This window comes from Miniopterus schreibersii, assembly GCF_964146895.1.
Source record: "Miniopterus schreibersii genome assembly, chromosome: 8".
Taxonomy (NCBI): Eukaryota; Metazoa; Chordata; class Mammalia; order Chiroptera; family Miniopteridae; genus Miniopterus; species Miniopterus schreibersii.
Window position 1 is genome coordinate 57,132,262 of NC_138109.1, and position 15,601 is coordinate 57,147,862.

Here is a 15,601-nt window from a genome sequence, read left to right on the forward strand (position 1 = left end):
GCACTGGCCAGACAGGACAGATGGAGGAGAAATGCCAACTCATGACAAGTTCTGCTCAGTTAATGAGGAGTGCACGGGGATCAAGTCTTCCTTAGACAATGCCAAGCATGAGAATCATTAAATATACTCAGCCTTGCCAACGCTGGCAGAAAGGTGACCACAACCTACTGGATGATGAGGCAGGAAATTACGTCCCTGGTTCACGAACTGAAGGAAGAGAGATCCAAATGCTCCAGGCAAGAGGAGGAGATGGGAGGGATGTTAAAGAGGCTCAAGTCCCTGGAAGAGGTCATGAAAATCTCCACTTTACAAGCCACTGTTCCAAGCCTGCTAGGATGCCAGGAGTCAAGCCCTGATGGTTCCCTCCTCAGGAATGGACCTGGGTCTTAAAGCAGCCCTGTTCCCTCCACTCCACTTGGGCCTCTCCAGTTACCAGCTGTGCAGCCCGCCTCCACAGCTTTCTGCATTTCGGTTAACTGCTTAGCTCCACACTAGTGGAGTCTCCCTATCATGACTTTGGCTTAGAAATATATTTTCCTCCCTTCAGGTTTCCAAACTTTGACTATTAAATATAGATTCTCTAGTCAAGTGGAAGTACATTAAAAAAATCTCTATAAAGAATGCTCAGAGATGAGAGGGTTGATTCTTGCCCCTCACCTTCTCTACATCTCCAAGTCCTTCGGTGTCAAGCAGAACTAGAGTGTGGTTTGGCTTCTTGGGATGAGGAACACACCACATCCAGATTCCCTTGGTATGAGACTGCACCGTGGATCCAACTGAGAAGCCTGCAGGGGGAGCGGAGAGGTTGTACTAGATAAGGGGATCTGGAAATTGGAGATGCTCTTGACAATTGAGCTAGGGTTTAAGGAGAACAAGGTGTGGATATGGAAGAAAGTATAACCAGTATTGATCTGAACTGCAATAGAGAGATGGGAAAACAAGAGTATCAAGTATCACAGGTTGAAAACTTGATGGGTTTTTTTTACAAGAATATTATGCTACTAAAATTTTAATATAATTATAAACAATTATGTATATATATGCTATTTTATTGGTGTCTTATGCTTTATGATTGGACAATATTTTGCTTTATCCAAGGAGATACTAAGTAAAAAGAAAAAGAGGTGATATTTCAGAAACAGAGCTCTGTCCTTTATCTCCCAGAAGATAATTAGCCAGCTGTGGCCCAAACATTACCTTTCAATATTCCTCCCCATCTCTAACTTTCTCTCCTCACATCTCCACACTCATGCTGGGAGTGTGGGTGAAAAGAAAGGACTCAGCGGAGCTTTACTGGGAAAATAAGAGTATCAAGTATCACAGGTTGAAAACTTGGTGTTTTCAAGTTTTCCTGTCACTCACCCTCTTTCTTCCTCGCCAGCTTGTTCATCAGGTAGGATTTGCCAGTGCGGTAGAGGCCCACAATGGCCACCACGACAAGAGGCTGTGTGAAGGAAGACAGGATCTTCAGAGCTTCCTGATTAACTTCCAGTCGCCCTTTGATGTTCTCAATGAGGCACACTGGGCATGGCATGTGGATCTCTGAGGCCATGTCCAGGGTGTGACCTTGTCTGCAAAGGAATGGATGGGATGGATTAGAACTTCCAGTCTTTCGTCCTTTTGCTTCCTGAACCTGAGGACATATTACTCCTCAGCATGGCCTAAGTGTCTGAAGAAATTATAAAAAAAAAAAAAAAAGACAGCAAAGCAAGTTACAGTAAAATCCTGGACCCATCAGAGGTCTACTATAAGATAATCTACTGGTTCTTAAATATTCAAGAGCATATGGAAAACTATTTTCTAAATATAATCTATTGCTGGTTTGAATCGGACTCTTCTCCATTGGTTTTTGGCTTGCTTATGTTTCTTAGTTTTTACCTCCCTGAATCCTCATATTGAATCATTTGACCATTATTTGTTATATTACACTTCTTGCTTTTACCCCATCTAAACTTGCTTTTCTGTAATGTAGGGTTATATGTCCAGTCAAAGTGTAGTATACTAAATCCTGACAGGTCATTATATACTATTGTTGAACAAATCATAGCAGTTTAAAAGAATTTTTTATAGATATTGGTGTGCCTTTTTCAATCAAAATATTTAAGGCATAATCATTTTATGAATGAGAAAATGAGTGAAAATACTTTTTAAAATACTACTTACCCATTTATTTTGTAACTTCTGGGCATCAACTCCTATAACCTGATAAAACATTTTTAAGCTAGCTGAGATTTAAGCAAATGCTTGCTCTTTTGCAGTGCCTTACCATAAAAAACAAATTTCTTTCATTTTACAAGTGATTATTTACTACGGAAGATAAAAATCCACCATCTGCTTGATTTTTTCTTTCACTGAAATCTTCCAATGAACACATCTGGATTTCCTTACTACTTGACTACAAAAATTGCTTTTGAAAAAAATTATAAAGATACATTCTCCCCACTTCCTCATAGCTAGTGCCCTGGAGATCATCCAGGTACAGAAAAATAAAAACAGAAGCTGCTTGGGAGCAGATAATAGGACATCCATTGCAAATGGCATAGCACTAGGGAATCAGAAAATGCCCAATCCAAGCCAGATCCAGAAAGAGTGGATTCCATGTGATTTTACGGATTCTTTTTATTCTAATTCAGTCCCAATGCAATATTAGCAACTTACATTTGTAAAATTCTGGTTGTCTGATTTGTATATAGCACTGGTTATAAGTATTTTTAGATTAGAAAGATAGGGGTATCTGGCAGTGATGATCTACAACAATTAGAAAAGTAGAAGATACACAATCTAAATATATTTGCAGATAATGGGGTCTGACAAGTTCTTGCGCTTCAGGATGTTGTCACTAATGGGAAAGGGAACTAATTTGTTTTAATTCTCTGGCCTTCCAATGAATAACATTAGAGCTGTGTATCTATATTGTAAAAGTGTTTTATAGATTGTTCCCAGATGTTATCTAGTTAACATTTTTAACGCTTTTAGGAAATTCCAGTCTCCAAAATTTTTGCAAATTAAACATGTTCAAGCCCCACACTTGACTATGGCTCTGCTTTCATAACTCAGCCTGTGATGTGTGCTCTGAGATGCATTCTGCCTAACACCGTTAGAGCCCATTACCTTTTGTAAATAAAAACGATGCAAGAATGCATATCACACATGCCCGCACACACACTCACACTCACACACACACACACACACACACACACACACACACACAATTCATTTTCGCTTTAAAGTAAAGCAGACCTGATTTCCAATCCTAACCCTGCAAACTGGCTATCTGTATGACATTGCATTTCACTCAATGCTCTAAGCCTGTTTTTAAAATAATGGAAGTAAATAAATTAACGCCTATTTATATGGGTAGAACTACTAGCTTGAGAGAATGAGAGAGAGAGCTGTAGGAACAGAAAAAAAGTGTAAAGAAGGAAAATGCCAAAAAATATTTTTTTAAAGGCTCAAAAGTGCTAGTGATGGTGTTTCTAGAAGATTTCTCTATTTTCAGCCATGCAATTCTAGTTGGGTTTTGTGTTATTTTTATTAGCGTTGCTTCCTTTTGTTTTGCTTTGTGTTGTTCTTGGTTTGAAGTTGGAGGAAGAGAAGAAGGCCCTTATCTAGGGAGGAAATGGGAATCAAACAAGGGGGCAATGCATGGGGCTTGTGCTGTGATAAGAAATTCAAAGGAGAGCGTTCCAAGGAGTAAACAAAATTACCAGACTGAAGTGTTAGTAATAACCAAGTGTTAGTAATAACAGAAGCAACAGAGTAGTAGAAACAGAATCCAATGTAAAGGGCCTTAAGTGGGTACCAAGAAATCAAAACTAATTGATTCATGGTATTTCTAAAGGAAGAACTCTACCTTCAAACAAAGTACAAGACTATGGCTAAGAATATGTAGTTGTTTTCATGAAAGCTCTTTATTATTCACTTTGGGTTTTAACGTTTTTTGGCCTTACCGATGTGAGCAAGCTCTTTTCATTGTATCTCATTCATTTCTCTTTCAAAAATAATGGTTATAGTTTTTGAAATTTTCAGGATGTTTGGGCTAATTCCATCAGGTTTTATCAAAGATTAAGATAACCAAAGTGGCAGTTATGATTCCCATAGATCATAAGTTGTCAAAGGAAGAAAAACAGTGTTAAGACATTTCACACTTAGGTTAGTCTCTACACATGCTTCTGTTTAGTTCAGCAGTAAGCAAATGTAGCTGCTCTTAACGAATTCTGCTTCCTGTCTGACAGCACCCCAGTTTAGTTTTTAATGAAGCCTGATAATCCGTCCCAGGCTCAGCAGCATCCTATCCTGGATAAAATGTTATTAAAACATCCTGCCCCTTATAAACCTTTTCCCACCCTGGTCCCAGTCTTACCTTAACTGTAAAATCAATAGCAGATGTCTTTTACAGCTGGTAACAAAGCTGCTTCTATGAGAATGTTGTAGGAGTTCTAACTCTGCCTCTCAATTTAGCTGTGTTGGCTTCCGATAAATGTTTTTCCCTACCAAATCCTGGGGATTTCATTTTTCTTTATATCCCTTTCCCCCTCACACGCATACACACAGAGCAGAGGATTAGAATACAAAATAAAAACCAGAAGTAGGAGGGGTTTCCTAGCTTTGCTGCAGGAAACAAACTACACAGCAAGCTCATAGGCTAGGCAGTTCTAAACAGAGTGTTGAGTGTTGCCAGGTGAATGTATTTGGCCTGATTTCTCAGAAACTGCATAATGTCAGTGAAAGATAGTTTCAGTTTAACTTTCTATTTCAAGCTGTCCTCAGGGCTGTGAGAGTCCATAACTCCACAGTTACAGTTAGTATAATCCCAAAGTATGTTTGAATTATGTGAATATGCCATTTTCCTTTTTAAGGAAGCAACCATCCTTGTATTTAGCAATAGAGAGGTTGATAGAATTTTCTTTGACAAAATCGAGTTTGGAATACATAGAATACATTGCTGTATAATGTCAATGAAAAAATTAACTTACTAAATAGATAAACCAAATGCTGAATAATTTTAAAGAATTTAAAGAAAAGAGAGTCTCTTCAGTAAGTGGTATTGACAAAACTGAGCAGATACATGTTAAAAAAATAGATGCATTTTTTTACACCATATACAAAAATAAATTAAAAATGGATTAAAGACTTAAACATAGCACCTGAAACCATAACATTTCTAGGAAAAAAATATATAAACAGTAAAATATATAAGCAGTAAACTCTTTGACGTCAGTCTTAGCTACTTTTTTTTTTTTTTGATATGTCTCCTCAGGCAAAAGCAACAATAGCAAAAATAAACAAATGGAACTACATCAAACTAAAAAGCTTTTGCACAGTAAAGGAAACTATTAACAAAATGAAAGGCAACCTACTGAATGGGAGAAGATATTTGCAAATGATATAATCAAGAAGGGGTTAATATTCAAAATATATAAAGAACTCATACAACTCAACATCAAACATACACACACACCTTGTTAAAAAATGGGCAGAGGACCTGAATAGACATTTCTCCAAAAAGACATAGAGACAGCCAAAAGACACATGAAAAAATGCTCAACATCACAATCATTAGGGAAATGCAGATCAAAACCACTATGAGATGTAACTTTGTACCTGTTAGAATGGCTGTTATCAAAAAGACAATAACAAGTGTTGGCAAAGATGTAGAGAAAAGGCAACCTTCGTGCACTGTTAGTAGGAATGTAAACTGGTGCAGCCACTATGGAAAACAGTGTGGAGGTTCCTCAAAAAATTAAAAATATAGCTACCATATAGCCCAGCAATTCCTCTTACAGGTATTTAAAAAACAAACCTCAAAACAAACACTGATTTAAAAAGAGATATATATATACCCCTGTGTTTACTGCACCATTATATACAATAACCATGATATGGCAGCAACTTAGGTGGATAAACAAGTTGTGAGATATATATATATATATAAAATGGAATATTACTCAGTTAAAAAGGGATAAATACTGGACATTTGTGACATTAATGGACCTAGAGGGAAAATAAGCTGGATAAAGATAAATACCATATTATTTTATTTATATATGGAATATAAGAAAACAGATAAACAAAACAATACAGAAACGCACTCACAGAGAGAACAGAGGGGAAAGGTGTTGGGGGATGGGCAAAAAAGTGAAGGAGAATCAGAGCTAGGAACTTCCAGCTATAAAAAGTCACAGGGATGAAATATACAGCATAGAGAATATAGTCAACAATATTGTAATAACTTTGGTGACAAATGATCAGTAGACTTATTGTGGTGATCGCTTTGTAAGGTATGTAAATATCGAGCCACTATATTGTACACCTGAAACTAATAGAATATGTCTACTATAATGAAAATTAAATAAGTAAACACTTTGGATATTGCTGGGCATGAAGACATATGGAAAAAATGAATAAGGAATTGATACTGTGAGTGACTAGAAAATCTGCCCTCAGTTCAGCAGTTACTGTGTCTAGGGCCTGGGAAACAGGATAGAAATGAGAATTTAGGAGGATTCACTATAATTTGAATAATATTTGAAGGAAGAAAGAAACTTCTTCTAAGAGTGGGATAGTGGCTGCTAGCTAGCATTTTGTATCTGCAAACTTAACACTAGACAAAAAGTTCTCTTATTCCACTCCATGAGAAGCCCCTTCTGTTTCTTATCTTTTGCCCCCTCACCCCACTAACTGCATGTATCTGTTCTAGGCCACATCACTGATGGTGACCACAGGTATCTAGGGTACAGCCCAGATTACTGGTTGTTCCTCATCTTGCCCTGACTCCACTCCCCAGGGAACAGATTTGATGCCTTGCAAGTGAAGCCAATTGTAAAGAGTATCTTCACCCCTGGTTCCGACATCCAATTTGTAAAATTAAAAAACAGATTGGTCTCCCTCTGGTGCCTGTGACATCTGGTCTGAGATAACGGTAAATATGTATGCACATATACTGTTAAATTCTACGGCTGGAAATGCCCCTTAATACATGTGTCCAAAACTTTTCAAAGATAGTTAATTTGTGACTCTGCTGGCAAAAGCTACTGATTTACATATGTTGTACTTGTCATTTTTGTACCTCCAAGGCCTTCAAAACGAGCATGTGTTGATGGAAAAGCCTTACTAGAAATAGCAGTTTAAGAAAAGGCCTCACTCCAGAAAGAGTACAGGTCTTTGCATTCCTAGATCCAGGCTCCTCCTGAGCGCTCTCTGCAGGGTCCCGGGTCCGAGGATGCCCTGAGTTCTGTATGCAGATGGGCTTCTTCCCTGTAACTTGAGGTGCTCCAGCCCCAGCTTGACCACCTGAGTTAGATCAGTGAGTGGCCAGCTACCCAGGAATTATCCTTCCCAAACTGCAGAATCTGAGCAAACCTGAAAAGAGCATCAAGTCTTGTAACAGGAGAGCTGTGATTTTTGACGTGGTGCCCAGTTTTTCCTAATATTAGATGTCCAGGACATTTCACCAGAGTCTGGCAGAGTCGGCGTCCTCTGTTCCTTTCCACCTGCTGCTTCTCCTTCCCTGTCTTGTCCTCTCCTCTGCTCTCCAGCCATCGCCTGCCTCCTGCCTCCTGCCTCTGGGGGTATCATGCAGAGCCTGTCCAGTCAGACATCTCTGTTTACAGCCAGGTCCATTCCACGTCTGATTCTGTTCATTGTCATGGTTTCACCATTTCCAAACAAATATAAACTGTATTTGTTATCTGTCTCTATGAAGAGGTAGAATCATTAAATATGCACAAAGTATTTCAGAGTAGGAAGACTGTAGAAAAGCCGCTTCTCCTCTAGAAACCATGTAAGTGTCAAGATGATTTGAAGTACTCTCAGGAAAACTATTTGGAAACATATACTTAAGTTGAACTGAAGTTCCCTATGACCTGGCCATTCCATTCCTAAGCATATGTCCAGCAGAAATGTGGATACATGCGCACAAAAAACATGCAGAGAGTGATCATAGTAGCAATATGTATAATAGCTCCAAGCTGAATATGACCAAAGTCCATCTAAAATAGCTAAATAAACCGTGGGGTATTGGGTAATGGAATATGTAATAGTAATGAAAATAACCAAACTACACCTAAACCCAACAACATGGATTTATCTGACAGTCATATGGTGAATAAAATAAAGTGCACACTAGGAAATACATGTTATGTTATTCTATTTATATAAAGTTTTCGAACAGGCAAAATTAGTCTTTGATAAGAAAAGTAATAATAGTGACTATCTTTGATCAGGATGGAGTGGTTATTGGGTAAAAAGGGCCCAAGAAAGTTTCTAGGATTTGGAAGTGCTCTTTTTTTAAATCAAGATAATAGCCCGGCCGGGTGTGGCTCAGCAGTTCAGCGTTGACCTAGGATCCAGGCGATCGGGGTTTGATTCCCGGTCAGGGCACATGCCCGGGTTGCGGGCTCGATCAATGACTCTCTCATCATTGATGTTTCTCTCTCTCTCCCTCTCCTTTCTTCTCTCTGAAATCAATAAAGATAGATTAAAAAATAATAAATAAATAAATAAATAAAGATAATACAGGGATGCGTTCATTTCGCGTGTTTCACCTACTGCATACGTTTGCCCTTAGAACTTTTCTGTTTCTAGGTTTGCTTTTCTTTAAAAGGTGAAATATTATGGTAAAAGTTCTTATTCTAATAAAAAGGCCACTGAACAATTTAAATGTGATCTAAAATTCAGATTCTTTCCCAAGTTGTCAGTAATATAGGCTCAGAGTGAAAATGACCAGTATGTTTGTACAATTTCAGGGCTGTATTAAACTCTCATCTGAGAGAAACTGGGGGAAAACTCACCACCTCTGCCTGTCTCTCCTCCTGCCTTCCCTAACTTTCTGTCTGATTAATATTTTGCAGAGGAGAAGGTCTAAAGCTCATCCTCACTTTCTTGCCAATATAAAATTCTGGTGTCAATTTCAGGACAAAGTTTGATACTTTCTATGAAAGTGAGAATGAAAGCAAAGTAGAGCAGGGCTACTTTGAAATCTGACAATGCTAAGAAATCAGCTGCTTGTTCTTCTGACCAATAAAGTCTGTGTTTATATCAGGGAAGCAAAACAAGCTCCAGGGACAACCGAATGTTTTTGTGGGCTTTTGAACTGAGATTCTTGCCAATCCTCTAAAACCCTTTCCAGATAAGCTAAAGTTATTTACTGCGTGCACAAAGACTTGGAACTGTCTGTAAGAATAATTTAATTAATGGTATGTTGAGCAGGAGCCTATTTAAAAACAACTGCTGAACAAAATAGATCCAGAAACATAGAAGCATGGAACAGACTGACTAATCTCAGAGGGAAGGCGGGGGTGGGTGGGTGAGCAGAGATTAACCAAAGAATTGATATGCATGACCCATGGACACAGACAACAGTGTGGTGAAGGCCTGGGGTAAGGGGTGGGGGCTGGGTGGAAGGGGTCAATGGGGGAAAAAAGGGGACATCTGTAATACTTTCAACAGTAAAGATAAATTTTAAAAATAATAATAATTTTAAAAAATCAATAAGGTGTAGATAAAACCCTGGAACGTGTACACTAAAACCAACAGTATTTCTAGTAAAGTTATTTTTATGGTTCTGTGTGCATTATGAATTTATTTTCAATAAGTGTAAATTATTTTTCTTCATAAAAGTACACATATATGATAAAATATTTTCCATTTTAAACAATAAAATTATTTTTCTGACTATTGCAAGCCCACAGGTATTTATGGGTTAGACAAGCATTTAATAAGCACTGACTATATCCAAAACTCTATTCATCAGTTTTTTTTTAAAATAGATTTCTACTTTACATACTACTAATTAGGACCTAACTGGGCATATTTATGTCTTTTATGTTAAGGTTGGTCAGATAGGAAAGGCAGCTTGGAATGAGAGGTTGTATTGGCCCCAGTGGTTTGGACAGAAGCTGGACATTTGATAGAGTTGCAGAGACCAAAAAAAGGTGTTTTACCTTGTGAGCAAGTGAGAAGGCAAAGCTCTGTGACTATAGCAGGTTAGAACTGGGACAAATTGTTATTATTTTGTCCCATGTGATAATTTAAATTATAGCTTCCACATCTTTTTTTCACTTTATGATAATTTTCAGAGACTTATTCATATTAGTAAAAATAGTATTTACCTCTTTATTTTAGTAACAGTGGAGTGTTCTTTATACATATATCCCATGGTTTACATTACTAGTACCTGACAGATTACTTTAGAGTTGTTTCAGCCTTTTGCCATTTCAACAATGTTGCAGTTAACATCCTAGAACATCCTAGTACATATGCCATCTTGCTCTAGAGCAAATATATCTATAAGATAGATTCCTATATGTGGAGTTGCTGGGTCTGAGCTTTAGGTGCATTTAAATTTTTTATATATAATTATGTACCAATTTGCACTGTCACTAGGAGATATGAAAGACTGCCCAAACCCTTGCCAACCCATTGTTCCTGCAAATGTTTTATTTTTATTTTTTTCTAATTTTTTAATTGAAACAGGTAACTCATAGTTTTAACTTGCACATCTCCTTATTATCAGTAAATGTAAATAAACATCTTTTTTTGGTCTACTCTATTTGCCCAGTATTTAATATGGCCATTGATTGCTCTTTTTCTCACTGATACGTAAAGGGCTCCTTATAGCATAAAGATATTATCTCTTTGATATAAATGGCAAATATTTCCTTCACTTGCCATTTGTCTTTATGTTATATATATAAAGCATATATATATATGCTTTTTAAAATCCTCACCTTGAGGGTATGTTTATTGATTTTAGAGAGAGGAAGGGGGGGAGAGAGAGAGAGGGAGAGAAACATCGATGGGCTGCCTTCTGTACACCACCAGAGATCAAACCCACAACATAGGTATGTGCCCTAACTGGGAATCAAGCCCACAACCTTTGGGGGTACGGAAAGATATTCCAACCAACTGAGCCATCCGATCAGGGCTTACATATTTTTTAAAAGAATTTCATTATTTTATGTAAGTGAACTTATTAAATCTCTTATTTTAAGTCTCTTTTCATATCACACTTAAAAGTGGCCTCTTTATACAAAAGTTTTTTAAAGGCTCAAGTATCTTATCTAAGATTTTAGTTCAATTTTTCATGTTTCACTTTGACCCATCTGAAATTTATTTTCATGAAAGGTATAAAAGAGTCTCCAACTTCATATAATTTCATATGGCTACCTATAGTCCAAATACTATTCACTGAATATTTCATAATTCTTCACTAATGCTAAATATCAAGTTGATTATGTACTAAATATCCATATGAATCTGAGCCTTCATAAGTTTCAAGTCTTTTATTGCTGTTTAAATGTTTAATGTCAGTACCGTTGTGCTAATCTTTGAAATGTTTTATCATGCAATTACTGTTGAGTCCCCCCACATTTAACATCTTTGTTTCAAAATTGCATTGGAAGATCTTGCTTTTAGTTTTTTACGTATCTGGTTTAAAGTAAGTATTTCTACTTCAAAAAAATATTTTGCCATATTTACTTGAATCATATGAAATGTATTTATTCATTTATAAAGATCTACATTTTTATGTCCATACAGTTTTACACATCTTTGTTTCTTTCAGACACATTTCAACAGTTCTTCATATGAATCTTACCTACTTGATAATTTTATTCTAAACTATTTTATGTGTTTTGATGATATTGTAAATTTGGTCTTCCATTACATTTTCTAACTTGTTTCCCACTCCTTTAAATTAGTTATTTCAATCAACATGTAATTTGTTTTCTGTATTACAGGCCCTGATAATTTTTGGAAATTATGTTTTACTTTTAAAACTTTCACTGAATAAAGAAAAAATGACATATATTTCAAAAGTGAGCCACAACATTAAACTATTAAAACAAAAGAAGCCTCACTTTATAATTTATTAACATTAATTCTAGAGCTTATTTAATTTTGGAGTAAAGAGTTTTTTCTCTACACCAACTATCTTAGCAGTCCCATGTAGTCCTATACTGAACACACACTGCCAGCTTCATCAAGGGACTGTGAAAACAGTAAGCTTTCATTACATTAGTTCTTTCAGTCTCTCTCTTTTTTTTAGTATATGTTACTTTATTCCTCAGATTTCTTTTTAAATCCTTCCTTAAGCAGTTTATCTTGGACTTATAAAAGAGAGAGTACACCATTAAAAATCTCCAACTATCACAAGTCGGGATTTTGAATTTATCAAGGTCAGCAGGTATGCATGTGTGTCTACTTCCCTACTTCCTTAGAGTACCTTTTTATGAGGTCATCCAATATTTCCATATGTGCAGACAAGATACTGAGAATATCCATGGTTTGAACCTTCCTAAGTTTCCCTCACCACCTTCTCACTGGGGGTGGGGAGCTTGTTCATAGGTGAGGGCTGTAACTTATCCCTATAATGTGTCAGTCAAATGATGCTCTTTGAGAGGTAATGTAGGTATGATGCTAATTAATTCTCAATCCCAATTGAGGCTGCTTAGCCACCTACATATAAAATATAATGCAATGCTGGCCCTGTATGGAAAACTGATTATCAAGCTCCATGTTTGTTCAAAGAAATAATTTTCTTCTGTGCTTTTTAGGATGATGCAGGCAGATTTAGAAACAGACGCAACAACTTTTGGGCTTTCAGCATCGTGTATTTCATGTCAGGCCCAATCTGATACTTCCAAGAATTAATTGATCTATTTCACATTTCTTTGATGTTGTTAAGTTAACCTTTATTTGATGTGCTATAAGAATGAAGAAGGTGATGTCTTTAGAGGGATTTAGGAGTCTACTTTTCACTCACTCATTTGTTCTTTCACTATTTCAGCTATACTATACACAGAGGAACCTTGGTTCTCAAACTTAATTCTTTCTGAAAGGCTGTTTGAGAGGTGATTTTTTCAAAAACTGAATCATTTTTTCCCATTAGAAATAATGTAAATTGAATTAATTCATTCCAGACTCCCAAATTATTCCCTGTTTTAACTTTTCTTATATACAGTACATGTCTAATATACTGTTTAATCTATAAGCAAACACTTATTTTCTTAAATTTATTTAACCACCCTCTACCAGCCTTAAACCCATCACTTTCAGCACTCGTTCCAGTAATGTCTTTCAGGTCAGTATGTGGCATCTTCGCTTTGTCACATATCATTGTCTCCAAAATGCTGTCACTGACTAACTGCTTTTCACTTACACAAATCAACAATAGTTTTTCTACTTCTTCAGTTGCCTGTGATTATTATTTCTTTCACACCCTTAGCAGCATTAGCACTTTTAATGTCCTCTTTATGTTTTAAAATTGTGCTAATCACCCCTACTGCCAGCAACCAAAGCAAACAAACAACCAAAAAAAAAAATCCACAAAAATATTCACAGCACAATTTCCTGAGATGTTAACAATGTGAGGTTTAGAGGTAAACTGACTTGCATTCTCTCCTTTGTTTGTGTATTGAGAGACCCTTTTTTGATGTATCAACATGAAAGTGTTGTCAGGTTGAGAACCGATGTTTTGTTCAATGACCGAGACATTTTTTCCATGAACCACTTGTTCAAGAACCTAATTGTTCAAGAGGAGAGATGTTCGAGAACAAAGGTTTCACTGTACAGCTAAATCGTAGGGCAAAATGTAAATTTTGAAGACAATTTTAAGTTTAAACTGTAACTTTGATATTTACATTAACCCTTCTCGGGGTATCCTTTAACTCTTAAAATAAGTAAATGTGTCCATGTGTATGGGTTTGTGTATTCTTAAATAGCCACATATATGAATACAGACATCATTTTTGGGTTTACACATTGAATCACATTTAGACTGCATTCATTTTTTCAATATCTATACAATCATCCTTAGTTTTTGGCAGCATGTAATCTGTAGCTCATTCTCCAGTACTTATCTCAGAACCAATCTTATGCTGGGAACCCAGGTCCTAAGGCACTCTGCCTGAACACATAGGACATAGTAAAGAACTTGAAACAATCCAAGGATATGTGGCTGAACCTCTGTTCCCTTTCCTAGGAATCTACTCTCAAAGCTCTTGTTTGCTACCTCATGATTGACCTCTTCATTCTGCTGAGGTTATATATTGGAATTAAAACCCATTTCTCTAACTCAAACATACTGTCTCAAATTATACTGCATCCCAAAGGGGAAAGCATATCAAGTATTGATTGCCATTATTTCCTGTGACACTTGGGAAATTTCCAGAACTAGCTGAGACCATGCTATGTCATTGTCTGATTCCCCACAGTATGACTTTTGCAGAAATGAACTCACCGTCTGGATGGTAATTCAATCAGAGATAGAACTGCATGTGTTACCTTCTAAGACCTCATTGCCAAATGCAAGACTATCCAAAAAGCTTATACTTAATCTAAAGTATAATAGATTTTACTGAAAATTGGGGAGGACATAGTTTGCCTTACGATTTATTTGCTCATCACAGCTTTGAAGGGAACCGTGAGCTCTTCAACCCACTGAAGCCCAGCCACTTTCTACCCTGATGGTTCCACCCTCCTCTCCCTATCCTAGTCTGTTCTTGACTCACTACCTTGCTTTTAGGAGCAATTAAACTTTCTCTAACAAAGCAACTGGGAACCATTTTTAATTGCTGAGGTTTCTGTTGAGACATCTCTGTATTCCCCCTTCTACTCCAATAGACATATTAATGAATCTTAACAAACACACACATTTTCCTCTATATCAAGAATTGAGTATGACTCTGTCAGTTGGAGCGTCCTCCTATGCATAGAATAGTGGTGGGTTCAATTGTGGGTAAGGGCACAGACCCAGGTTGTGGATTCGATCCCTGGTCTGGGAGAATTCAGATATTTCTCTCTCACATTGATGTTTCTGTCTCTCTCCCTCTCCCTTCCTCTCTAAAATAAGTTTTAAAAAGGGAATTTGGGGTCAAATGTTAAATAATAAACCTTTCTTTTACCTTTTTATAATATGTTATCCCAATATCTATTCTGTATAAGAAAGAAGGAGGCTGTGTGTGAACAACCCTTAAGAGTTCAAATAGTGCCCAGACACTTTTGTTTTGGAAACTATGTGGCCAAACGGACCCTAGGAAGACAAGTGCAGGCATATAAGTTAAATTCCCCATTTTGAATTACAGCCCTGTGGAGTTTTAGTCAAGTTCCCAAACAAGCAGCAGTTGCACATTCCATGAATTTTTGGGTCCCATGAAATACAAGTGGACCCCAGTGGAAGAATGTGGTGTCCAAAGAGAGTATGCAAAGCACATTAGGGCGAGTGCTTTAATTGTCTGCACACTTTTACACATTCTGCTATGGGTTTAGATTGTCAAAACCAGGCTCTTGGGTTGCTCCTGCAGAAAGGCAACTGATTTCCTGGAAATGAACCTGTGGTAAAAGTAGCTCTTCATTGCTTTCAGTTTCGATCTGAGTTATGTTCACAGGATAGGCCATTTTGGTGGCTTTGAATGACCTAACAAATGGTTCTGCTGGCTGAAAAAATTTCACATTAGGTTATTTAAAAACCTAATTGCTGTTCACGGCTCGTACAGTGTTATATATATATATCCATTATATTTTACTAACTCTGGGGGAGAAAATGGCTGTGATGAGGTGAAATTTGAAGGGAGGAAGAGGGAAAACATTGTATTTAAGA

At 36.9% G+C, this 15,601-nt stretch overlaps 1 protein-coding gene across 1 annotated transcript in view; it reads right to left on the bottom strand.

Moving 5' to 3' along the window:
- LOC308560951 (uncharacterized protein) overlaps window positions 1-15,601 on the bottom strand; it is a 49,533-nt gene that overhangs the window by 7,956 nt on the left and 25,976 nt on the right. The window contains exons 12-15 of the mRNA XM_081145371.1: window positions 13,036-13,157; window positions 4,364-4,445; window positions 1,363-1,571; window positions 658-785 (exon numbers count right to left, since the gene is read on the bottom strand). Of these exons, the coding sequence (XP_081001497.1) occupies window positions 658-785; window positions 1,363-1,571; window positions 4,364-4,445; window positions 13,036-13,157 (541 nt within the window). The remainder of the gene's footprint in view (window positions 1-657; window positions 786-1,362; window positions 1,572-4,363; window positions 4,446-13,035; window positions 13,158-15,601) is intronic.